Source organism: Ambystoma mexicanum, chromosome 5q (assembly GCF_040938575.1).
Source record: "Ambystoma mexicanum isolate Mex_15411 chromosome 5q, UKY_AmexF1_1, whole genome shotgun sequence".
NCBI lineage: Eukaryota > Metazoa > Chordata > Amphibia > Caudata > Ambystomatidae > Ambystoma > Ambystoma mexicanum.
In genome coordinates, this window is record NC_090933.1 from 278,249,028 (window position 1) to 278,276,923 (window position 27,896).

The 27,896-nt window shown below is 44.8% G+C and overlaps 1 protein-coding gene across 1 annotated transcript in view; it reads left to right on the forward strand.

The window, feature by feature from the left end:
* The window catches only part of RTTN (rotatin), a 2,784,523-nt gene that overhangs the window by 2,645,837 nt on the left and 110,790 nt on the right, over positions 1-27,896 (forward strand). The window contains exon 44 of the mRNA XM_069620779.1: positions 9,165-9,242. Within this exon, the coding sequence (XP_069476880.1) occupies positions 9,165-9,242 (78 nt within the window). The remainder of the gene's footprint in view (positions 1-9,164; positions 9,243-27,896) is intronic.

The following is a 27,896-nucleotide window of genomic DNA, read 5'->3' on the forward strand; positions in this document are numbered from 1 at the left end:
ATTGGCAATCGTTTATTTTTAGTGTAGGCCCGTTTTATTTGACAAGACGCCACTAGGACTGCCTTATTATTATTTGATGTTCGTAGCGTGCTCCCATCTTAGATCTAGGTTTAGATTAGGCGTTTATCTCACCCAGTAAAAAGTTCAATCAACACCCTTGAACTGTGATCACTTGTGTCTGTCTTTACTGTTGCCACCATGAGTTCCTTAAACTTCCCTCTGATCTTCTCCTTACTCCTCCATCATTCCTGACTGCCTATCTGCTATCCAGTCCTGGTGTGCCTTCAATGATCTCTGCCTCAATGCCAGCAAGACTGAGATCCTTCCCGTTGGGGCTCCTGCTCCCTCGTTCTTCCCCTCATACTGGCCACCCTCTGAGTTCTTCCCCTTCTCCTTCATCTGAAGCCAAAAACCTTGGTCATCTTTGACTCCTCTCTTTCCTTCCTCCCTCATATCCAGGACCTTGCCAAGAAGGCCCACTTTCAACTCTACCTCATCAAAATAATCCTTCCTTTCCTCACTTTTCCACAGAAGCTCAATGTCTCTAGAGCTCTGGTACTCTCTCGGCTTGACTACTGAAATAGCCTCTTCCTTCATCTACCCTCTGCCTCTCCACATCCCCAGCACTTCCCTCCTTGTTACTCCTAGCATTTATCCTCACCCCTCTCTCACGCTGCTCTTGCACACTCTGAATGTTCACAAGGCCTAGTAGGACCGCTTCTCTCTTTCATTGTTATATTTGCCTTTCATTCCCATGTTCCTTACCTGTTGCCCTGTGGGCGCTTTAAAACACAATGTACTTGATGTGTAAGCGCCTTACAAATGCACAATAAAAATAAATTTAAAAAAACTGCTGTTTGCAGGTTTTCCCTCCTGATTAAAAGATGAGCTTCCATATTCATGTCACTTGACACCCCTGACCTGACCCCTCTAAAACCTATGATTATACCCATATCAAATGTGTATAGCTATCTCCCAGCATAGCAGCTCTTCAAAAACATTTCCGCTGCCGCCTGATGCCTTTATGCGCCCCACTCCTTGAGACCTTAGTTCCTTTTTTCTGCACACTCTGCTTGCTCGAGGAACACCGTTTCTTCAAAGCTTTTCTTTTTTCACTCTTCAAGTCTTTGGGGATTTAAGCCCGCATCCACTGTGGACGTCAGATGTCTGTCTCGGATCCCCAGAGGATCTCTCTTCATTGTTCTCAGTGAGGGGCATGACAAGCAGGATTGAGCGTCATTTCAGTCAATGCACCTCAAGGCACTTTGAGAATGGGAAGCAAACCCATTCACCTTCCACAAAGAATAATGTGACAATTGGACTTGTTCCAGGTCACCCGGCGTTTATCGTGGCACTGAAGAACAGTCCCCAGTCTGCAAGTACAAAAAAAAAAAAGAAGCACAAGAGGTCTTGGTCTGCAGGCCGATCTTCGAGGCACCATTCGTCTTCCTCTTCGAAGAAAAGGAGCCACCACTCCGGGCACCCAACCAGATGTCTAGGCTCTGCATCTACATTTCCTGGCCGAATCCTCTACCCCATAGGAATGGGAGGCATTCAGGCTTAAGATGCTAGACATCTTTGACAATGCGTTGATGGCCTTGGCACTGGTCTCCGTGCTGACGGAGTCCACAGCACTCGGACGAGCAGACAGCGACACCAACAGAGTGCATTCCTGTGTGCCTTTGAGCCCAACCACACGACAGGTGAGCTGCATCCAGCCTAGAGGTCGAATCTTTCTTCTTTGGACATAAGTCGTCTCACCTCGTTCATCTCCTTTGCAGTGCCGCTGATGTCAGTGACATCAGAATTCCTCGTCAGAATGCACAACACCCTTGGAGTGCATTCATGTCCCGCTTGCAGGACATTTATGATGAAGGGGACCCCATTCCCTTTGGTTTGGAACCCCTTCACCGTAAAGAGTTGAGGGACTTCCCAGAGGCATTTCATGCATATGATGGTGACCTGGTGGACCTTGCTGCAGACTTTCAGTACCCGCGTGGTCTGGGCATCGAACCAGTCAAGTGCATGCTCCCTGCCCTGAACCCAGGCAAGCCTCGGGCTGCTTTACAGCAACTAATTTGAAAGGTGGTGGATACCCTAGGGTTATCAACCGCCTCCCTGTCCAAGGTGCAATATGAACTGTGGATATCTTGAATGATGGTACAAAGAAAGAGACCTTGCTGCTGTTCAACCAGGCAGTAGCTTTTCAGTTGCCAGTGGTCTCAATTTCTCCTTCTCCCTCTTCCTTTCCTTCCCCACCTCCTCCTCCCTTTTTCATCCTCGTAGGCAAATTGTTCTACATGCTGTTTTACTGGTTTGATTCATATATATTGTGATTGCTTCTACTGTTTCATGTTCTATGTGTTCTTGTTGTTAAACTGTAAAGCACTTTGGATTAAAGCACTCTATAAAAACAATAAATACAAATACAGTAGAAGCTCCTGTCCTTGGGCTATAGTCCAGACTGGCATCAGTTCTGAATGTAGACCGGGATCTGCCCAAAAAGCACAGACCAGCACCCTCTGTTACTGTCTGACCATGCATCTCCATAGAGTTGAGTTGTGCATGCTGCTACGGCTAACCTGAAAACATCTTTTTCTTCTCTGTCTCTGGACATGGTGAGCGAGAGACTGAACGCATGGGGGAGAAAGGCTGTTTTTGTCATCAAACATTGGCTTCAGGTACATCAATGCCTCCGGTGCCCTGTCCAAATTATCATTTGGACTCTGGTCCATCATCTTGGAAGCGGCAGAACACATCACAGAGGGTGAGGTGGTTTTGAGGCCCTTGTGAAGGATAGCAAGGAGACCTCCCGCCAGAACATTCAGTCAGGGCGTGACGCCGCGACTGTGTAGCCAGGATGATGGCCACCAGTACTGTGGTTAGGAAAACTCCTGGGCATGCTATTTGACAACAACAACCTGTTCTGTACCAAAGCAGATTAATCACTGCAAAAATTCCTGGGTTCCAAGGGGATGGTGATGTCGCTGGGGCTGACGGTTCAACAGCAACAACCTGCTAATCCAGCATGCAGGGACAGGGGGGTTTCACCCCTTCACCTCCTATGCCCATAGAGGAAGAGTTCCTGCTTCCCTATGGCAAACTAGTGCAGCGACGCCCCATAGGGGCCGGAGTAGGGGTGCCTTCCGAGGAGGCATTGCTGCTTTCACTGTGCCCTTCACTGCCCCAGGTGCAAAGCCCAATTCTGCACCAAATGGATTTTTACAACAGTAATGTGTTGGATTTACAGGTCATTCACCAGTGATCATATGTCACTTTTGCTGATCGTCCTCTGGCCATCCACTGGATGGCTAGTTATTGTCTACAGGACCATCTTCTACTGGAAGAGGTCGGTAAGCTTTTGCAGAAGATTGTCATAGACCCGGTGCTCTGCTCGGATCGAGGAAAGTGCTGTTATTCAATCTATTCGATGGTGCCGAATGAGGACAGCCCCCATACCATCTTGGATCTGAGACTTTTGAACTTGTCCTTGTGCACAGACAAGTGTAAGATGATTACCCTAGCCCAGATCCTTCAGGCCCTAGACCTACGCAATTGGCTGGTCCTCTTGGATCTCCAGGATGCATACTTACATGTGTCCATCCACATAAAAGCGCAGGATGCACCTAAGATTCATGGTGGGAAATGCTGTTACCAGTTCAAGGTCTCGCCATTCGGTCTCTCTTTAGCACCCATGGTTTTCACCAAGTTGGTGGCAGTGGTAGAGGCTCACCTCAGAAGGGAAGACATTCAAGTATTTCCCTATCTGTATACCTGGCTCATCCGAACTCGCTCCCCATACACTGGTACACTTCCACCGAACATACAGCCTATTGCACAGCTTGGGCTTCTCCCTGAACTTCAAGAAATCTCAAATTTCTCTACCCCAGTACCTCCAATTCATCGGGGCGGTCTTGGACAATCGCCTCGCTTGGGCTGGGCCTTCGCACATGATAACCGAGTAGCAAACATATCCATGATGTTGCATGTCTGCCAGCCACAAACGGTTCCTGTCTTGGCTCTTATGCACTTGCTGACTTGCTGCATCCTGGTGGTGCCAGAGGAGGACTCACAAAATCTACTAGCCAACTTGCATTGGCGAGGAGATTTTATGAAGAGCGGGTACCGTTTGCATGCAAAATAAATTGACATTTACAGTAGACTAACTTTGTTTGCAGTAAATGGCAAGTAACGTTTCACTGTGCATGCCTGGCCTTTGGGTGACATTGCACCAAATATGAAGTATGCTTATGACATGCACCATTTTACAGAAAGCACTGGTAAATATTTTGTCACCATGGGGCGAGTTCATTTCTTTTAGATCAAGTATGTAAAATAAGGAAGTTGCCCTGCAGCTCTATTGAGAATTTTAATAATTTGAGAGGCCTACAGAGGCTCAGCTGCTCATGAGGTCGCTCCAGTAGCTTTTCAGTTGCCAGTGGTCCCAATTTCAGGGACGTACCTCAGACCTTCTAAAGGTCTCGACAAGGGTGTCCAGGGACCTTCACTGGTGGTCTCAGAGAGACAACCTGCTGAGAGGTGCACTATGTTGACAACCCTGGCCACAACTGAATTTTGTTTCTGATGCCTCCCTGACAGGCTAGATGCTCACCGCCAAGATCTGACGGCGAGTGACATGTGGTCTCCGTTGGAGTGCTGGAACACATCAAATTGCTGATGTTGAGAGTGATCAGGCTGGCCCTGGTCGCTTTTCTCCCTTCCTACGATGGAAGACTGTATTGGTCCTGACGGGTAAAACAGTGGCCATTCACTACCTCAATTTACGAGATGCTGTGGGGTCCTTACCCCTCTACATACAAACAATGCAACTGTGGTTCTGGGCTCTGAATGACAGTTTCTCTCTGATGGTGGTTCATCTGGCCAGACGAGAAAATGTCACAGTGGATGCCTTTAGCAGTCATACTTCATTGTGTCAGTAAATTCTGGAGGAGCTCTTCTCCTGTTGGGAAACTCCTCAAGAGGACCTCTTCATGTCCATTGTCAGCAGGAAGTGTAAGTGGTTCGGTTCCAGGGAATTTCCTCATCAGGGAGCTCTTGGGACCAGGCTGACGGTCAAGTGGACTTTTGACAACCTTTATGCGTTCCCGCTGATCCCTGTAATTCTGCTGGTTCTCAGGAGATTGCACCTGTTCAAAACCACAATGATCCTCGTTGCACCCAGACTGGGCCTGGAGAATGTGGCATCTGGAGTCGTGGACATGTCCATCTGCGCTGCCTGGCGCCTTCCGAGGAGAGTCGACTTGCTCTCCTATTCGGATTGGCAGTCCCTCTACCTGAACCTCAACAGCTTGAACCTTCATGCTTGGCTAATGAGAGGCTGAAATACAAGGAGTGGGACTTTTCAGACAATATCCTTGATGTGCTCCTTTCAGATTGGAGGCCTGCAAAATCCATGTATGCCTGCAGGTGGCCTACATGTTTGATCTAGTGCCGGGAGAGTGACCAGGAACCTTTCTCCTGTCCTCTATGCCCTGTGTTGAATTTGATGCTTTAATTGCCCTAGGCGGGCCTGCAGATTGGCACTGTAAAGGGTTACCCCACCGCTATTTCGGTTTTCAAGAGGTCCCTGCAACAGGGCTCGTTTTGCACAATCCCCACTGTTATGCAGTTGTTGCAGGGTTTGTGTAACCAGTTTGCTCCCTGCCAGTTTGTTTTTCTGGCATGTGATTTAAATTGTGTGTTGACATTTCTTATGGACGCCGTTTGAGCCCTTTTATTGTTTTTATTAAAGGTGCTCACCCTTACAGTGGTGTTCCTGGTGGCCATCACTTCCACTAGATGGGTTAGTGAGCTCCAGGCATTGTCTCTTAAGCCTCCCTATTTGGTTTTCTCAAAGCAAAGGGGAAGTTGGCAGTGAGACCATCCTTCCTTCTGAAAGTGATCTCTGATTTCTATCTCTTTCAAAAGATCCATCTTCCTGCATTTTTTCCTCCGCCTCATCCTTCTGAGACAGAGGAGCAATTCCACTAGCTAGACCTAGTGCAGGCTTTCAGCTACTACGTCTCTCGGACGAGGGAGATGTAAAGATGACCAGCTTTTTGTTGGTTATGCTGGTGCACGAGCTGGCCGGGTTGTGCCAAACAGACACTGTCATGGTGAATTATCCTCTACATCTCTGAATGCTCTGATCCCTTGGGTAAGGATATGCTTGTAGGTCTCGGGGCTCATTCCACCAAAGGATTGGCTGCCACCTCAGCTCTGCAACATGAAGTTCCTGGTCTGGACATTTGTCCAGCTGCTACGTGGTCTTTTCTGAATATGTTTACTAAGCATTACTGCTTTGATTCTCTGTCTGGACAGGATGCTCCTTTTGGTGCTGTCCTTCAGAGTTTTCTCGTTTAGGTGGTGTTCTTGCTCACCTCCCTCCTCCAGTTTGGTTTAGGTGGTGTTCTTGCTCGCATCCATCCTGCAGATCTACGTACTGCTATGTGAGTCAATCATAGATAAGTAATCGGTAGGAGGATAAAATCCATTAGAAGAAAAAAACTACTTACCTCTTGGTAATGTTCTTTCTGATGGATATTCCTCTTAGAGATTCCTCATTGCCCTCCCTATCTGCTCCTCTTGACGGATAGCTAGTACACCTCTGCTGCAGTCCGTAAACATCGGATTGGTAGGGAAAAAGTGGAACTTAAGTCACGGGGCACATAGTCTCAATATATACTGGCACCGATTTTCTGTCCGGTACGTAAAGGCCTCAGGCAGCGCTGATGTGGAGCCACAATGCATCCGCTGACTAGGGAAAGGTTTCCGAAGAGCAGCTGTGCTAGGAGATAAATATCATAGATGATGATACCATGGGAGGAACATCCATCAGAAAAAATACCACAAAGAGGAAAGTATTTTGTTCTTCTGATGGATGTTCCTCCTACAGATTCCTCATCGACCACCCAAACGTGGCCTCCTGATGGAGAGTTTGATGATTCCCTTTAAAGTTTCCTCTCAAGGGGCTGACCATGGGGACAGAAAGGGAACTGAGCTCAAAGGGCGCGGTTTAAGGTATATATAGCTTAAGCAAAACAAAATCTACTCCTCACTGATGACGTCAAACAAGGCTGAAACATGTCTGGGGATACCCCTTTGGGGGTGGGAACAAGTCTGATTTGCATATGGTCGTTCCCCTTTTGTAATGGCTTGACAGGCGAAGAACAATGTCGGAGGTTAAGATTTATTCCAAACCTTCCAGCCAACACCTCTTTTGTTTTGCTTTAGGTATATATAGCTGCCTGACATAACTTTTCTAGCGTTGAGGAAGGACGGCATTGAGGGATCTCAACACTGGTGCCACACTGCACCCCAACTGGGATAAAGTATTCTGTGATTCAGCAGACTCTCCCAAATGCTTTGAAGATGAGGAATCTGTGGGAAGAAAATCCATCAGAAAGAGCATCACAAGCGATAAGGAATGTGCTCTTTTATAGACTAGATATAAACTGCAATAGTCTGTACTCCGGCGCTTGACTTGAAACTTCATTAGAAGTAGGGAGCACCCAAGGTTCAATTGTTATCAGGGTAGGGTTCGCTGTCTTGTAATCCATGCTTCTAGGAAAGTCAATATGAAGTGACTTATAGACAAACCCTATGTGAAACTGCACACAACATCGACAGATGGTTTTCTTTTGTCATTACATCGATGGCCAGAATGTCACTAAATACAATGGTGATTCTTCCAAAATGTTTTTGTTCATCCATGAACATCCCCTTTTTCACACAAATTAGGTTTGTGCTAATTAGACTAATTTGGGCAACTGAGCTAGAGCATCTTAGCTTTAGTGTACGAACTTGATGGACTCAAAACAGTTCTATAATCGTACATCACTCCAACCACATGTTAAGTCTATCCCCTTATGGTCAGCATGTGAGACTTAAAGGAATATATGTAGCCCCTCCAGTTCCCCAACCTGGAAACAGCAGTTTTGGGTAGGCCCTCCACAGAAGTGGAATTACGTATAAAGTGTGCACCACAATCTGGGCATGTGCTGGGTTGCACTCGAAATACAAACAGCCTGAAATATTTGGCTCTTGCTCTTTTTAGACAGTATCCACATTCTTGAGTTCACTTTTAATCCTATTATCACTAAACCACAGAGCAGAATAGGGTTGATGACGCTGGGTGTCCTTTTCATAACAGGACTTTCCTTTTTATGGATGAGTTTTGGGATATTGAGATGCACATAACCGATTTCCATAATTCTGTATTATTACATTGAAGAATACATGTCTAAGATGTTCTCCACGTTCTCCAATTCTGTGTTGAAATATACTGTGCAGGAGGATCCTTGTAAAACTATTTCCTCTTTTTCCTGGTGATGGAGTAGAGAGCTCAGATGGTAAAAACCTTTAGATGAAAATGGAAGATGCTCTCTTGACAACAGGGATTTGTATTCAAACAGAATACATTTCAATTAACTGTAAACACTGGTTCCTGCCTTCATTCCATGCAGCCCTCTCAAAATAATAAAATGTATCCGACAGCTAGCTGTGCCTAACAGAGATGCAGTTTTGGGCACAGCTCACACAAGGATAATCTGTTATTACTGGTTCTACTGTTAATACTGATCCTTTGGTTTGTCTGCTGGTTTTAATTCATGAGATAGCATGACCAGTATGTTGGTTTTAGCCTTAGTCCTACTAGTGCGCAGTTAACAAGTGTAGTGTACATTGGATGAGAATGTCTCCTCCCGCACTACACAAATGGTACAGCGTATTAATGTGGGCTGATTATTTTGAGGATACGTATAGGAAACTATCTACAGGAAATTGCTGCCCCGAAGATATCTGTTCTTGTTTCTTCCGTTATTTACATAATGTATTTCAATCTCGGGGGTCTTCATCCCCTTGTACTAATGCATGTTATTCCATGAGTCGATTCTGCCGTGCACACCCCTACATTTCTTCTTTGATAGTTATGTTTTTGGTGTAAACTGAAGTTAAATCTAATGAGTAGACTTGGATGGAAACAGATAAAGCATGATATCAATTGTGCCCCTATTTTGGAGATCGTTTGCTAGTCAGTGTCCTAAGAGTTAGTGGTCAGCCTTGACTTCAACCCCCTAAAGCTTGCCAAAATGGTTCTTGAAAAAGTGTTTTTGGTTTCTTTTGGCATGTGCACATGTTTGATTACATTTATTTTGATCACACAGGAGGACAATCTCATGAGGGAGCTAAAGATGGTTATGCAGCTGCTAAGAAATTGCCTCTATCAAAATGAAAAATGCAAAGTGAGTAATAACATATTGTCCATTGTTATAGCTAAAGAAGTAAGAAAGCATCAATATTGCTCTGAAACAAGGTAGCAATGCAGATTGCAGCATTAATTGGTACTAACTTAATTTTTACCCACACAGAATACATTTGTTGGCAATGCTTACCTTTAATGTGTGTTTTGCTAAACGAAAACTTTCATTTATTCTTCTGCTGTGTTGCACAGCCACTTTGAGAGACGATGGCTGCTTCAGACTAATTATATTGTAAATTATGAATACTGTTGAAATTGTATTGAAATATAGTGGTGTATTGACATGTGTTTCTTACTGTTTGGCAACATATTAAATGTATCAGAACACTGATGAGGATTTGTAATTGAATCGTATGATCTCATCTAATTTAACCACAAGTTCTTGGGCACCATACCCTCATGGTTTTCCAGGCCACGTGGCACTGAGACTTCGGAATGTGCATTTTTTGTAGGTCATTAAATAATTGTACCATCCTGTTCTCCCTCCATCCCAATTGGTTTGATATTGCTTGCACCGCAGACAGGTGTTGAAAAGGCATTCTCATGGTGTGTTGCCTATTTGACAGTTTGAGTGGCCCTCTCCACACTGATCTAACTTATCGCTATAGGTTGTGGCTGTTACCGTTTCTTTCCATTAACTTGTTTTTCTGCATCCTAATTTTGACATTTTGTATCTGTCTTCCCGTGAAGTTTAATTTTTTGATTGGACATTTTAAGTTAACAGTCTTTTACATTTCTCTGATGCATACCGTTTATATTTTGGATCAATCTATTTTTGGCTTTGGTGACACTTATGAGGCTGACTTGCAATAAACCAGTGAAACTTGGTACTTTTTCCAAGTAAATGCCTGTGTCTCCTACACCAGGATAGCAGGGATGTCACTGAGGACTTGACTAGGCTCTAAGTTAAGGCCATCACTACCAGCAACAGTGCACTTAATCTCAGATCATGCACTGTAGGACAGATAAAGAACAACTAAGGATGCTCGTCCATAGTCAAATTCCAAAGAAAAATGTCCTCTGTCCAAGCCTTACTTCTAACTGTCCCTACAACTACAACTAATAACACCAGAATGTTCAGCTTCTGGTAATTTAACTTTAGCCAGACTTCCAAGGCTTATTCTCAGGGTTTTGCCATGAGAACAATGTTCTTGTAATTCCGAAAAGTGGGTGAAAGTCAATAAAGAAAACTCCTCTGGTGCCTTTGATCGTCTCTTATAAGACTCTGTAGCTCGTGATATAGGTTAACAGGTTTAGCTTTAACTTAGGTTTTACTTTCATAGTAAGTAAGCTAATTTGGAAAGCGCACCTAAAAGAAAATGTTAATGTTCCCATTAGGGAGGAATGTAATAACACTCTAATGCAAGATATTTTGTGTGCCTTATCTTCTCGTGATCAGACCTCAAGTACTACTTCTGTGTGCCCTTTGAATCACACATTAGCATCAATTACAAAAAATGAAAAATGTGACCGTTGTGCCATGGAGTTTTCTCACTACAAGTACCTTAAAAATCGGAAAAGGGCAAAGTATCACTCCGTGACCAAACACCACTTTCACAATATAGAAAATCAAGCTATTGTGACTTTATTATGTAAAAGGGACTCGCGTAAAATATGGTCTATTTTGAATGACAAGCAAAAGGTTAATTAAAACGCTCTGGCATCTTTTATCTCAGCTGAAACTTGGAACAGCTATATTGCTGATAGATTTAAACTCCCTAAGCTTTTTGAAGCTTTTGACTCTGGGCTTTTAAATTTAATATGTGAGGATCCTATACGATTCACGAGAGATGAGGTAGTGCTTGCTATCAAAAACTTAAAAACTTCTGAAGCACCCGGTCCGGATGGGATTCCGGCATGTTTATTTAAATCAGATCAAATGTTTTGGTCTACTGTTTTACATAACAAATTCAATAACATCTTGTCAACCAACCAAATTCTGAATTCTTGGCTAAATGCAGTAGTCATCCCTATTTTCAAAAAGGGTGACCCTAACAATTCGGCAAATTTTCACTCCATTGCTTTGATGGGTACATCAGCCAAAGTTTTTGCGATTTTGTAATTTCATCTGCAAACGTTTATCACTGCTAACAATATATATTCCAAATACCAGGTTGGTTTCCGTAAGGAAATGGGTCCCTCACTGAATGCCACAATTATAGCTCACATCATAGCTAAATCCAAAGAACCAAATGCTGGACCCATTTATATGGCTACCCTTAATCTCTCACGTGCGTTCGACACTATAATTAGAGAGCTAAACATTTGGCCCTTGGTTTCGCTCCGAGATTGATTCAACTGGTAGCCTTGTTGCATAGGGATACTATGTTTCAAGTCCGAATCACCAACTCTGGCTCTTTGACATCGCCTATTGCCACTATGACTGGCGTAAAGCAAGGATGAAATTTGGCAGCAACTATCTTTAATTTGTATTTAAGTGATATGGATCAACTTTGGCAAGATTCAGCTATGTATCCAATCCGCCTGGGAGATATTAAAATAAAATGGTTAGGTTTTGCAGATGACACCCTTCTTATGGATCGCACTCCATCTGGGCTGCAGTGCAAACTAAATAATTTTGCAAAATATGCTGAACTACATAATTTAGTGGTAAACTCGGAAAAATCTAAAATCATCATATTTTGAAATAGGAAAAAGATAAAATCTTATACTTGGTCTATTGGACAAGCACAAATTGATCGGGAAATAGCTGTGCGTTACCTTGGCTATACCCTTTCAGATGTCAACTCAGTTGCATCTTGGATTGCTTCCCTTAATACTAAAGTTCGTCCCGTAGCTTCAATGATGATTATTTTGGGCAAGTACTGTAAATATTCTTTACTTCCTTTAAATGATTTTTACTTATTAAAAGTAGAGCCAATATTACTTTTTGTCCTTGACATCTGTTTGCTAGAAATTGAGCCACTTCTCAACCGAATTCAAGGCAAACTGTGGAAAGAGTGCCAAATGCTGTTTTACAACACAAACTGGCACTTTCTTCTTTAAGCGCTAGGTGGACTTGGCAGAGACTTACCATCTACTCCAAATTACTATCGTCAGTACAAAATTCTCTCTTTCTAGATCTACATTTAATAATGGTGGGAAACAAGGCTTCTTCAATGACGAACTTTGTACAAAAAATGAACAATATGTTAGACAACATAAACTCATCTATTGAAGATATGAAATGACTTTTACCTAATGTGAAGAAGAAATTGTACGAATGTGATTGGATCCATAATATCGATTCCATTAAAACGTATAAAACATATTTTGAATATTCACAATTTTGTAGAACTAGGGAATGGAGATCGCTGTATTTAATAAAAACTCCTAGTGTTATGCTGCGCCAATTGTATCTAAGATTTAAGCTAAATCAATTCCATTATTTGGAGCGAATAGCACTATGGAAAAACTTTTCACTTCTTAGTGGAGAGCTGAGTTGTCGACTATGCAAAAATCTCTTACAAAGAGAAACTATAAAACACCTAGTGGTTTACTGTTCGACTTTAGAAGATGTAAGGAAAAATAAGTTGGGCGCTTTTGCACCCTTAGATCTTGAATTATCTTGTGAAACTTTTTGGAATCGATGTATGGTGGGGAATAGTATGTGAATGTTGGCTTTGTACAATCCGTTACAGAAAATTCAAGAGCTGTTAGTTTTGTATAACGGGACTATAGAGTCATAATTATCTAGTGTTCGTTTGCTTATAATTTTCTAAATTTGCATACTGTTTTTTTTCTCATCTAATGAATTGGACAAACATATTTGCATTTCATCCTACAAACAAATGTTTGTTTAGTTTTATGTAACATGAAGATTGTTGCTGTGTTTTGTTGTTTTAAATTCTTTTTTGTATATTTGTAAAAGTTTGTAAATTAAACTAAAAACAAATAAAACATTGTATACATTTTAAAAAAGGTTAGCCGCTTTGGAGTTCTGGATCTTTCTTGTTCCCTTTTTACCACCTCTTTATTTTTGGTTTTTCTCTTTAAGTCTTCTCTTTCTCACTTTAAATCCTCCAGATTGATTAGTTTTACAGTATCTTTGATAGGATGCTCTTGACCCTTTTTATGTACTATACATAGCAACTTCTACGGCCTCTCCAAAAACTTAAACTTCAGATCTCTCTGGTTCCTGTAACCAACCTTAATGTTTACATTGTTTCATTTTCTTACTGTTTTGGATAGAGTGGTCCCAGTTTTCTTGGACCAATATAATTAGTGCTCTTAAACTTTCTTACAAGGTTTGTATTTTGGATTTTCTCAGGCTCTCCTGAGCTGCTTTCAAATTCAATTCAATTGGCTCCTCAATGTCTCTCATAGAGCGCGGTCGTTCCCATCCAAACTTCGTCGGAAAACTCTTGGGTCCTCTCACCAATACCTATTCTATCGGTTTCTCTGATTCCTGTCATCGACATTCTTCTCAATGTTTATCATAGGGAATTGCCAGCCCTTTTCAATCTTTATATCATACACGTTTTGTGGGCTTCCCCAATGTCTCTGTTCAGTATATCTCATAGGGTACTTTTGGCCCTCTCCAATCTTTATATCAAACAACTGTCGTGGCTTCTCCCGCAGTCCATACTTTGGGTTTTTCAAATTCCTGTAACCGGTATTATAACTTGTTTCATAAAGTTTGTTTAGTCCCAGTTGCCTCCCCGTTTATGAACGACCTGGATACGTTCTCTTGAGCTGGCTTGTTCGTAGGGCTTGGTGTCGGGATATGGTGGCTCAGCCTCCTCTCGTTCTCTACTTTGTTGTGTCTGTCACTGACTCACTCTCGGCATCTGCTCGCTTCAGTAAGCTCTGCACACATCAGCAGATGGGAGGTTTCGTTCCTCCAGGTTCGACTGGTCACAGCATTGTTTTGCAAGCCCTAGGCCCACCAAGGCTTCCTCTTGTGGTCCCGCCACCAAGCGTGATGGGGTGGATGACTATGTTCCTGCAGCAGTTACTCCACTGCTCTCTACACCGGGGTTCCAGTGTTCTCCTCGCTCTCAGGATGCTGCTAGCTCCACAGCGCTCTACCCCTCGAGGATGTACCTACATCAGAAGTCCTCCGTTGCATAAGATTATCTCTTCTTGATTCTCTTTGGCACTCCTTCATCCTGTCCCCTTTCCTCCATACTGTATGGGTGTCCCTCGCTAGGGACGGGAGACGGAACCTTTTTCACCAGAAAAAATCATCTTCCCCTTTAAATTTGGATGCACGCAGTGGCGCGGCCCTGGGAGCATGCGCTCCCCTGACTCCGCCAACCGGCACCACTCCCCAGTCCTCATTTCCGCGTCGACTTGCAATGGTTTTATGACGCGGCACAAACTAGCCAGGGACTTCTTTCGCTGACAATGATTTTGGAACACAGCACAAACGCTTTTTATTTTTATTTGAACCCTGGGTTCCTTCTTGAGAAGGTCTCCAACCTGTATGACACCCACCTTAACAAAATACCCCAGGTCGCAATGGACTATGAACCAGGCCAGTGTGTAACAATGAAATATTTATTAATTTAGGATTCAAGGAAAAATCAGAGCAAAATTGAATAATAGAGCAGCAGCCACCACTGTGTGGCTGTACAAATGCAACAATCCTACAACACACTTAATTCAAATTACTAACATAATCTACATAAACCTTTAATAGAAAAGAGATGCAAAATCGTTTTTCTGAATGACAGGTGGCATACAGGTTATGCACTCCCCTTGCAAACACCTGCTAACTGAATTCTTTGTGGATGGAATCTAGTGGCAAGGAGTCAGTAGGTAGAGGGAAACATTGAAATGAGAATCCGGCCCTCCACCCCAAGATGGGAGGCCAGAAACAAAAATGAAAACCTTATCCAAGAGCAAAATGGCATTCTCAGACTTTACTTATTATTTGTGCATTAGTTTACAATTGCAGTGGGATAGCTAGGACAGAAATGTGTGTGGCTGCACTTAAGTAGTAAGGAAGCTTACAGATTGCTGAGCAGGGCACCAAAGCAATGTGAACACAGGTGAGAAAATCGATTTTGGAAAGAAAACAATGCAAAATAAAACACGCAGAGCAAAATGGTAATTCCTTTCTAAACAGAGCTTCAGATGACAGGCAGCCACAGAGAAGGTGTCGGGGTGATTTTCCCAGGGGCCGGCAGAGCCATCTGCAGACCTCCAGGGCTGGGGAAGCCCCAACTCCTCCCGCGTCCCAAAAGGAGTATGAGACACACCCAAGAGCAAGGTAATAACTGCTGTTTATTAGAGTAACGGCAGGGATACGCTCAGACTGTATGCATCCGGAGAGGCTCTCGTCGTTAGTGGGGCTCGCAGATCCTTTTTACCGCAGTATGACGCGCTACTTGCGTCACCTGGGAAAATCGTCACAAAACCTAACGCCACTTCGGGTTGGTTCCCCGAGTGGTAGGGTTAGTATGGTTACCTATGGAAGGAAATATTAGTGGATAAGGACAGGTCAGGTGGTACACTTGGGCTGTCCCTAACAGTTGCTACACTGAAATTGTTACAAGGGGACACTTGGTGATTGGCTAAGGGTAATGGCGTCAGTGATGAGCCCCTTGTGTTCTGATTGTCTTCCGCACTTGAGAACAAAACTAGCTACCTTCTGCGGGAAAACATCATCTACCTAACGAGCTTCAACACTCAATTAGTAGGGATCCTCATCTACTCATTGATCTAGAACGTCAATTCATAGGAAAGCCACACCCCTCCCGTACAGGTGCCTGCGATCTGGACAAATCAGTGCCTTCGAACAACCACACGTGGTAGGTTTGAGCTCCACCCAATTCACTTTGTGACATGGTAGAAGATGGCTGGTGTGCATGTCTTTCCCATCGTTGTAGGTGTCCAACTTGTCGCTTCGTTGTTGCAGACTGTGTCCCAGCCATGGGATCCTGGCGACTTTCTGTCTCGTGAGCTTGGCATCTTGTCAGTTCGGCTTGGTCACATGTGGAGAGACCGTAGCTGGAGCAGAATTATGAGCATTAGATTTGTATTTCGCCACTGAGGAGCATTTGGCATTGGCAGGTGTAACCTTCGCGCTGGGAGCGCGGCATGTGGGTTGCAACATTGCAGCCTTGGCTGTGGGCTCTCGTTGGGGCTCGTTCTGCATGGTCAGCACTTGCATTTTCATTCTGGGAGGATTTTCGTTTTCGAGGCTTCTGCCTGGGGACTCTTGCTTGCGGCCTACTTGGGCCTAGTTTCTGGGTGGCGATACATAACCCATAATATGGGGATCGCGGGTCGACAGAGTGTCACAAGCAGCATTAGGTATACATGGTGGCGTCTTCATAGGGATAGGTAGCGAGAAAGCATCAGCAAGCATATACTCGAGCTCTTTAGGCGTCTTGCGTTTCTGCGGTACTGTAGAAGGCCTATGTGAAAAATAACAATGATGCATTTCCGTGGGTATGTCAGTCCGCTACGTCATAGCACTGAGTATGTTCTTCGTGTGGGTTGGTGTGTGAGTGACCAGTGTGCATGGTGGCACGTGTGTTCTCATCTGTTGGCTATGTCGTCATGGCATCTCTAACGATGTGAATACTTGTGGCTGTTCTAGTCAAGCTGGTCCATGTCGCAGGCTTCGGCTTGACCAGGGCCTGGTAGTGGGCATGCTCCTCGTGCATGTGGGCCACAAACACATGGTACCTTGTTGTTTGGTAAAGAAGGGAATTGGTCGAACTCCTCTTTGGGGGGTTCTTGGGCCGTGGTCCCCTAGGCCATGGTCTGGATGAGACTGGGGGGAGGGTATTATCCCATTCTCCCACTTCAGTCCCCCCTCTGGTGGACTTGTTGACCACAAAATTATCCGCTCTCTTATCTCCGCGTACTGTCCATACTTTCGTTATTCCAGCCAGGTGTCTATAGTGGTTGACATGATCTTCAAATGACCAATACATATAAACGCAGCCACCACTGGGTTTGCAGTAGACCCACTTTCCAACATAGGTCTTCGGGTTCCTTAGGTTCTCTACCTTCACAGATGGTGGGTCCAAGTGTGTTTCTATTATTTGCTTGCGCAACCTTTCTCGTTCCTGTATAATGATGTCCTTGTGCTTGTCGTCTGCGGCTGGTAGTAGGGCTTGCATGCCGATCATTTCCACCATTTCATCTGTTGTACGTGCTGTTCTTGCTTTCCATAACCACTATTATGCACCCAGCTATTATTTGAAGGCCATCTGACAACCATGATGGCATGCACGACCACAAGTAGGAAAACCAGCTGCCATCTTTCTTCACTCCCTTAGTTGCTTCTTCCATCTTGGAGTGCATATTGGCAAGTTGTGATACTGCACCAGTAAGTGTGCCATTGTCTGCGTCATTAGCAGGGATTAATGTGCAACATGATTTTCCAATTTTTGCACAAACTCCTCCTTCCATTGCCGTAAGGAGATCCAGCACATATCTATTCTGGAGTGCTACCATTCGTACTGCCCTCAATTCTTCTTTTATTGCATTTAATCCATTGACGGTGGAGTTTGTCATGATTAGCTCCAATCTTGTTATCTGGAGCCATTTTGCATTTGCATATGCCTGCAGTCCTGGATGTGTTATTGGTGAGAAGAACATTGCTGCTCTGCTAAACAGTCAGTGACATTCCACCAGGACACAGAGAGCAGTTTCCAATCTACCCCACAGGTAGTTTCCCGTCAGTGTTTCTCCTTGTCTTTTCACTCTTGACAATATGTTTGTATCGTTATTTTCTTTACCTTCTTCAATCGTCACAGATCTTTTCCTCCTTTTATTCCCTTCATCCATTTTAGGGAAGTTCCCCAAATTGACATGTTTCTGTGGTACCACTAGGGATGGTACATTTATGTGTACCATTGTGCATAGTCCATTCCAAGATGGCGGCAAGCTGTGGTATACCTTATCTCCGCAGGCCCAATTGTGGTCCATCAAAACCGCTGTACCGGCACCCTCCTTGGTTATCGTCACTATCCTTTTGCAATTGCTGTTCCTTCCGACATGGATTTCTCCGTTGTGTTGGTAACATAGTGTCGGTGCAGTCAATGAAAGTATTGTTACTGGGTCTTCGTCCTTCTCCAACCAGGTCAGCTGTCCAGCTGTCTTTATCCATCCATTGAAACACTTGCTGTTTTCGTCCATTTTCGCCATAGTTGGTTTCGTCAGTGTTACCATCTCCCTCCCCACAACCCCATCTGTTGATCATTCCTTTGTGTATACTTTCCCATATATTAGCAGTAGTGGTCTTTCCCAGCACCCCATTACTCCTGCAACTTCACTTGCGCGCCATTCACATGGTAGGTCATTCAATGTTACTTCCTTCGTCTCTCCTTTGTCTGGCCCATCCGTCACGTACTGGAGCCCTTCTGTTAGCTACCAGTAGTGATTGTACATGTGAAGAGTCGTGATGAAGTTATTTTCTTACGGGTATGTGTGTCTCGTTTTCCATTTTATTATTGCCATTCTCCCTTGAAAATGTCCTTTCGTTTGGAACAGGGCCAGATATATCAGGCATTCTACTGATGTTGCTGGTATTTCAGTGGCCACAAATGTTCGGAGGCGCTCATGGCATATGGGATCAATGAGCACACATAGCAGCTGTCCTAAGTTGTCCCCTTACCAATTTCGGACATGTGCTGATACCACATGTTGTTTGAGACGTGTGTGGAATCTGTGAGATATGTGTCAACCCTATTATTATCAACAGATGTGCTACGTTTAATCCTTCCCCTGTTTACTCTTGTTCTACTTGTACCACCTGACACCGTACCTGTTGCAGCCATGGTGGGGAGATTATTAGTAGGAGGTGCAGCCATGACATGAGAAGCATAGTGTGCCTGCCAGACAGTGGCAGCAAGTAGACCAGTGATAAACAACAAACCTATAATTTTTATTACAATAGCTAATATCACCAGCATTTTCCTCTTACCTTTGCTGCGGTCCTGCAGCTTATTATGCTTGACGATATGGATGCCCGCCTGAACATTTCTAAAAATAAGCATTAATTTTGTTTGTTTTGTTTATTCAAGCTCTCCCTATCAAGTAATCGTTTAATGCCCAAGCGAAAAGCTGTTCCCATGCTAGTCTTACCGACCTATCTCTTAGGGCTGGTAATTGCTCGTGGAGACGTGGGAATGATTGTTCTATGGCCAAAATGAACGTGTTGTAATACACACATATTTTTCGCTTCTTTAAATATTTTGGTCTTTTTATAACATATACAAATTGGTGTGATAGTGCTTCAGATGTGTCGTCGTCTGTGGGCAGCATTTACTCTTGGGCAAATAGTAACGTTAGTTACTTCACTTTTCTTTATACAGAAACAGATGTACGCGGTACCTGCATGTGCAAGACAAAAAGAGAAAGAAAACATGCACGTGTCTACAAGTGTGGTGCAATATGACAGTTCGTTAGGCAATGTCCTTTATTTGAGTAGTGGCAGGGGCGGGGCTGGCCGGGGCAGTGTTTTGTTTGTTCTGGGATCTCGTGACCATGGGGTGGGCTATGGGCGATTGTCCATTTGAGTCCTTAGGGGTGCCTGTAGTTTGTGAGGGGTCAGGGGCTGTGTCGCCGTTGTCTTTTGTTGCTGTTGCTGCTGCGCTGGCCCTGTCGTCAATGCAAGGGCGGGTCTGATCTTTGTAGGGCTTGATTTCTTGTATATTTGTCCACACCTTCTTATCTCTAACCTTTATAGCTTTAGGAGCTACTGTTTCCACCTGGTGGGGCCCGGTAAATCGGGGGCTGTTCCACCGGCGGTTGAAGTTGCGGAGGAGGACGTGGTCCCCCTCCTTAACAGTCCACTGTGTTGGTTGTTCCTGTTCCTCGTTTGTTTCTTCTTTTTGGGTGTTTTTCGAACCACCCTGCGTCCGCTCCAGCTGTTGAGAGATAAAGGTGACACTAGTAATCAAGGAAGACACATAGTCGTACATTTCATCACCAAAAACATTTGCGGAGGTATGGTAATCGGTCATGGCCCTTGATGATGGTGTTAGTGGAAGGTGCATCTGACATCCAGTCACCACCTCATGGGGTGTGAGGTGGTGATCTGACCCTTGTCTATTCCTTAATTCAAACATGGCCAAGGGGAAGCAATACAACCAGCTTTTCTTAGTTGTCTGCTGAATCTTTGCAATTTCTTCTTTTAGGAGGCCATTCAGGCGTTCACAAACACCATTAGCTTGTGGGTGGTATGTGCATGCAAATTTCTGTTTGATGCCAAGGAGTGTAGTTATGTGTTGGAACATTTCATTGGCAAAGTGCAGGCGATTGTCTGACCGCAGCACCTCGAAAACCCCCCACCTCGGGAACACCTCCCTCAGCAGGACTTATCTGCTCTTAATGCGTCTGCATGAGAGCAGGGTCCAGCCTCGATCCACCTTCAAAATGGCATACTACCACAATCATGTATCTGTGTCCTTGACATACATTGATCATGTCAACGTAGTCCATGTGCAGGTGCAGAAAGGGTCCTTCTGGCCGGGGTATAGTACCTTTGATCACTTGCAGCGTGTGACCGGCCGTGAACCTTTGACAGGTTAGGCAATTGCTGATAAAGTTTGCAACGTGTGAATTTAGCTCGGGACAGAACCAGGACTCTTTTATCCGTGCTGCAATCACTTCCTTTCCTGTGTGTGTGGGGTGGTGTAGCTGAGCCAGGGCTGTTTTCAATAGGGCTAGGGCCATCACTACTTTGCCTGTATTATTCTGACGCCATAATGCATCTGTGAGGGACATTGTGCATCCTCTGTTGACCCATAGTTCTTTTTCTGCCATAGGTGCTGCTGCCTGTAATTCCATAATTTGAGTTTCAGGGATGTGTGTGTACCCATCCTTCATTAGCATTTGTCTTGCCCCTGCCCTCCCCTTATCTTTTTGTTTTTCTGGGGGGGTCCAGATCTCTCCAAAGTACGCAACGTATTTGGCATGTGCGTTTGCCTTTTCGTTACCTTTTGAGATAGGGTCATCCCCGTTAGTATGGGCCTGACACTTCACCAGGGCTATTTCTTTAGGGTCATCAATTACTTCAATCAGTTCAGCAAGTAGGAGGGCATGTTGTACTGGGGTACCATCTGCTCTTCTGAACCCCCTTTGTTGCCATTTTATTAGCCCTGAGTGTACTGTTGATGTGACGTATGCACTGTCAGAATATATTGTCACCCTTTTGTCATTGCTCTCTTTTAGTGCTAAAATTAAGGCCACTAGTTCTGCTGCTTGGGCTGAGTAATGTTGTGGTAGTTGAACACATTTTACTGGTACATACATCCAATCCTCTGTCAAACGAACCACTGCTGCTCCTGTCCTCCTTACCCCATCACTCTGGTCAATTGTTGAGGACCCATCAATGTACATTATTTCTCCCCTAGGGCATTTTCCTCAACTTTTCTTGCGCTGGAGTAAATTTCAATGGCCTGTTTGCAATCATGAGCGTAGTCACCATCTTCAACTACCTCTGCTATGAATCTTGCTGGGTTTGCATTACTGCACCTTACAATCGTTAGTTCTGGTCTTGATAAAATTATCTCGTAACCTGATGCCCTATGTGTGGTCAATGTTGATTTGGGCTTGTTCAGTATTGCAAAGAGGGCGTGTTCCACGAACAGTGTTGTGGGGCACCCCATTGTTATGGATGATGATTTTTCTACCGCAAAGGCTGCGGCGGCCAGGCTCTGTTTGCAATGGAAGTGACCTAACATTACAGGGTCCAAGTGTCTGCTGTAAAATGCTACAGGCTTGTGTCCCATGCTTGTTTTCGGTGTCATTACTGCCTTCATTACTGCTGAGTCGCAATGTGAGAAGATGAAAAATTATGTTCATAGTTTGGAGTGGCCAGTACTGGTGCTGTTGAGATGGCGTGTTTTAATTCATCAAATGCCTCTTTCATTTCTCTTGTGCATCCCAACTTCTTATCCCCCTTCTGTGATTCTCTGAGGGCCTTGAGCCGGGGTCTTATGTATGAGCTGTAGTCAAAAACCCACGCCCTGCAGTAGTTGCATAGGCCCAGAAACTGTTGTAGTTCTCTCACGGTCTGTGGTTATGGTGTGTTTGTTATGGCTTGTGCCCTTTGTGGTGCAATGTTCCTTCCATGTTGTGAAATGAGCTGACCAATGTTGGAGCACCTGTTCTTGGCAGAACTGTAACTTTTCTTTGTCTACCTTGTACCCCTTCTCAGCTAACACTGTGAGCATCTTCACTGAGTCCTTCCTACACCTCTTATCTGTTGTGTTGCATATTAAGTCATCCACGTATTGCAACACCTTGCTCTCCATCTCGATGTTGCCTAAATCCATTTGTATCACTCTGTTAAAGATGGATGGTGACTCTCAGTACCCTTGGTGCAGCCTTGTGTGTTTCCATTTTGTGTTTCGGTATGTGAAGCTTGTCAGGTCTTGAGTCAGGTTGCAGAGGTATCGAAAAGAATGCATTTTTTAGGTCAATCACGGTGAACCGCGATGCCTCTGCTGGTATTCCACATAGTATGGTGGCTGGGTTAGCTGCTATGAGGTACTCTGCTTCTACAATGTAGTTCAAAGGTCTCAGGTCCTGGATAAAATGCCACAACCCTCCTTTTGCTTTGCGCATAGGGTACACAGCAGTTTTGCATGGTGACTCTGATGGTACTAATATACCATTGTTTATTACAGCTGTTATTGTTTCATATATTCCCTCATCTGCCTCTTTTGATAGTGGGTATTGCTTGACTCTTGGTAACATTGCTCCTTTTTTCAGTTTCATTTTTACTCCTCCAATGCTTTTGATGCAGCCAACGTCATATGGACTGGTGGTCCACAGAGATGTTGGTACTGCTGCCATGCCTTCCTCTAGTGCCATGGCCAATTTTGTGCCACTTGCTTGTATGTTACTTTCAACCAGATGTTAATGCTCATTCCAAACACCATCTCTCCCTCTCTATTATCGTCTGAGAAGAGCTCCTCATCAGATACCTGTGTAAGCCTGCACCCTTCTGCCAGTGCTATTACAGCTCTCCAGGCCCTCCCTTCCCTATCATGGGCATGTACTGCGATGTAGTCTGCAGTTTCCATAATGCTCTCGATGCTTACTGAAATAATTTTCCCCTCCTTTTCACTTGCTGGTGTTTCCGGTCTGACTAGGTAAGCTGCTGGCCTCCTCCACATTTTGCCCTCTATTCCAGGCATCCATGCTATTGCCATGTCTGTCTGTATTGGAAGATGTCACCATCTACTGGCTCAGCCCGGGCCACTGTTTGGCCACAATATTCCTGCAGTATTTGTCGTGCTGTGAGCATGTTAATGCCTGGTGTAGAGCAAATTATGCCCTTCTTCGTGAAGGAGATGGTCATATTCAATCTGCTCATAATATCTCTTCCAAGTATGTTTACTGGTGACTGCTTTTAATATAGAAGTGGAAGAAACATATTGTGATCTCCTACAGATAAGGAGATGTTATCAGTGAAGGGAACCAACCCCCGAGCCCCAGAAAATCCTTGTGTTCATAGCTTCATCTGACAGTTTAAACTTCCCCTCCCTTATGCAAGACCTAGTGGCCTTGGTGTCAACTAGGAAGGAACATTTTTTGTCACCTATCGCCACCTGTATGCATGGTTCCTCCGCAGGATTTGGTGTTACTGATAGGATGGGACACATCAAAGACATCTGTGGGCTGTCCTATTGTGGGTATAGTGACTGACCGCTTCCTGTGTAAGGGTTGTGACCCAATATTGTCACCTTCCCTAGCTTTGTCTGCTGTATAGGTACATCACTTGTTGATACTGCATTGTCCTGTATTTGTTTGAGCTGCTGTACCGTTTGCACTTGATGTTGTTGTGTGGCCAACACCTGTTGCTGTGGTGGTGTGTATGTTTGTACTTGTGGCTGTGGTGGTGCCTGTGGTAGCTGTTGTTGTATTTGTGGTTGTTGTATGTAGGCTGGTGTTTGTAGCTGGGGTTGTTGCAGTGGCGCTTGTTGTTGTGGTAGGCATCTGTGTTCCTTGCTGTTGGTAAAATTGCTGTTCCCCCATAGGCCCTTGCTGCCGTGTTCCCCCTGTTACCCCCATACTGTTTGGGGGGGTCTCATCCTGCAAGTGCATGACATGTGTCCCACCATCCCACATATCCAACATACTGGTGGTTCTCGGGCCTGCCATGGGAAACCCCCCCATGTTGTCTTGGTATCCCTGCTGTCCATTTGGGTTGTAGCCCTGGAACCCTCCCCCTTGTTGTTGTGCAGGCGGGCCATAACCCCTCCCTCTCATCTGGCCGGCCCTCCCCCTGTAGTTGTTTGAGTATCCATTTCCCATCTGCATATATCCTCCTCCTGCGTATGCCATGTATGTCACGATCCACTTCCTTCGCTCCCGTTCCCACCACTTGGGGGCATGATTTGGGGTTTATTCCCTACCGGACATTCCTTCCGAACCTTATGCTACAATGCTGTGATGAATTGGGAGCGCTAAATCCTTATTTGCCAAACTACTTCCCTTCCGGATCCATTCCAGGTTTTTGCCAGCCAGTATGCTGCTTTAATCAAATGACTATGCTTCCCAGAATGCCTGGCCCACTGCTTCATCTCCACCCTTGCAGGACAAGGCTGTGTGGAGGATAGGCAACACCTGTGGCTGCAGGTGCAGCAAGCTGCACACCTGCGGCGTGTGCACGTTAAGCAGGCTTAAAAGCCTCAGTTTGCTTCAGTCCAGCGCTGGTCATTGTTGCAGTGTTCCTGTTTCTGACTGGTCCCTTGTTCCTGGTTCTTAGCCTTGTGCCTAGTTCCAAATTTCCATTGCTTGTTCCTTATCCTTGGATTTTGAATTTATGTGCTTAATTGATTTCTGCATCTCAGATTTCCCCTCTATTTTCCCCTGTTTGCAGGCAGCATTTCTCAGTGCTTTTCCCTTTGGTGCAGCCCAGTTTGCCTATGTTCTATATTTCTCTGACTTGTCCTTTGCTGCTGTATACCTTGATGCTTTAGTCTTTCCTCTTTTTAGGTTAGCCTTCTGCCCTTTTCCTTGGTTGGGTGCGGAAAGTTTGCCCTTGTAATTTCGTTTTCCCTGCTCCTGTTCTTTTACTTTTCTTGGAATCCATTCCATGTTTTCCCTTGCACCTCTGCATATACTGTCCATTGATCATTAGGTGTGGTGTTCGGTTGTTAGCTAGCTCCTGTGTGAATGCCTATGTTTTCCTCACTATTCTGTAATTACTATTCCTACTTGCCCCTTTTCTTGAGTCTTATGTATTTAGTTATCCTCCCATTGCTGTTACAGCCTTTGGGGGGTCCCTGTTTGATCAACAGGGTTCGTGGGCTTGCTGACATTCAAGTGGTATTTCTTGTCCTCGTGAGTATTGTTTTTAAATTTCCTTATTTAATACCATCAAGAGTGTTAGATCACAGATCTGTCGTTGCTTGCCCTCTACGTGGGTTTAGCGCTGTCAGAACCTGTAACAGCAATTGTGGGTAGGAGCTTGCCGACTTTCCTTGCAGTCATAAGGAGTATTTAAGTGCTTACCCCACATCCCTTTTCATATATTTGTATTGTTGTCACACTTTGTTTGCACTCCTGGGTTTTAGTATACCCGAGTCTTGGTTCCTGTATGTATATTGGTGACTCAAGCTATTCACTGTGTGATATCGTGCATGTATCCCTTGCCATATTCACTGCCTTTGTCCTTACCTGATAGATTCCTGACAATGTATGGTGGGGGCATTTGCTGTGTTATTATTTGTGCTGGCTGCTGTAATTGTGCTACCTGCTATTGTGTTGTATCTTGTGCAACCGTGACCTGCGTGGGGGCGGGTGTGTTTATTAGTGCTCCTTCCATTGCATATTTTGATAACTTCTTCTGTACCAATTTAGCCTCCTCTGCCTTCCTATCTTCCTCCTTTTGTTTCATCTTTTCCTGCCACATTCTGCAGTGGTGTACTATGGTTAGTTGTATTTCTGGCCAGGCCTTAACTTCCATCCCCACTATTTTCTTCAGCTGCCTTTGTACTTGCTCCTGGAGCCCTTGTATTAGTATATGGTAGACAATTGCTAGTGTTTTATCCCACGGTTCCCACGTTTCCAAGCGCCACTTCTCCTGAATCTCCTAGATGTACTCAACAGGATCTTCATTCTCACGCATCTTGCGTAACGTTATTGCCCCTATGTCTGACGTGTCAGGGTAATGGACCCTCAATGCCTGCCACAGCGCATGTTGCAGTTGGCAAATGGAGCTCCATCATGTGACGTGTCTGTTATTGTGACCCCTGGGAAGCCCGCCCTTTTTCAAATGTCATCTGCAGCATCCCCAGTATTGAGATTAGGAGCCCCTTCATGTCCCCCACCGCTAGTTTTTGCCCCGCAGTGTGTTTTTCCATCTCATATATCCATTTCCCAGCTCCTCAACTTAGTGATGGAAGCCTGCATTTTATATTTTCTTTATTGGCATGCTTCCAGGGGACATATTGTGGTCTGGACCCTCCCCTTTCAAGAAGTGGCATTAAATTGTACTTCCTCACCTCCCCCGGTGTCTGTGTGGTTATGTTGGTGTATTCATCGTCTTCCTCTGTGTCAGGCAACTCTTCAATGATATCAATGTTACAGTAGTTTGTTCTTTCATCCCCTGCATCCTTCCTCCCTCTCCTGTTACCCTCTTGTCTCACCGTGGGCGTGCTCGCCCGTTCTTCCTGCCTGCATCCTGGGAGGTCCCTAAGTCTGCGAACATATGGGGTGTGCGCAGGGGTTGGTGTCAGTGGGCGTGGTGTCAGTGGGCGTGTTGTTTGTACAGGTGTCAGTGTTAGTGGTTGTGGCGTTTTCCTTGTTGCCTCCCTTACCTGTGATTCTCCTGTGTTTAGTTCTTCCCTCCTTTCGCATGCCCATGGCGACTCGCAGGTAGTGCTCGTTATGTATACTTTGTCTGAAACTCTCCCTATTGCCATCTCTTCCACTGTTCTCGAATCTTCCTCTTTCTCGCTGCAAAATCCATCAGGAAATGACAATCCCCATTCTGTGCGTTTTCCTCCCACTGTTACCGTCCTTAAATCTATTACGTCCATCTCCTTGTGCTCACCTCCTTTAACAGCGGCCCCCTGTGTTGAAGTTGTTGCCACCTCCAAGTCCTGGCATGTGTACTTTTTAACTCTGTGTTCCACTCTCCTATCTCCTTTCTCCTCCTCCTTCTCTCCCACTACTTCACCTCCTATTTCCGCTCGTTTCTTGTGTAGTTCTTCCAATACCTCTTTACTCACCTTTGCTAATAGCCTCTATTCTTCTTCCTTTCTCCCTCATATTCCCCCTTCCCCCTTCCCTCTTTAATATGCTTTCTATTACTTTACCTTCTTCATACTTCCGGGCGCTTTCAGATAGTATCTTCTTTTTCTACAATTCCATTTTCCTATCCTTCTCTTCCTCCTTCCTTCTCATTTCCCGTTGCTCCGTGCGTGGCACCCTCTCTGCTTCTGCCCTCATCCGCTCCTCTTCCTTCTTCCTCTCTTCCGTTAGTTCCTTCATCCTCGCCTGCTCCTCCCTATTCTCCTTTCTTTCCTTCTTCCTTTCTCGTATTTCTTGCTTGAACTGTCTGATCAGTGCGCTTCGTACTTCCCTTAATTCAGCCAACCTTTCCTCCAACATTTCTTCTTTACCTGTGACAGTCGCCCTTCTCTTGTCTTACCTCGGTCCCTGTCTGTGCGTTTTCCATTTCTTCCTTGTTCACTCTCCTCACTGTCCT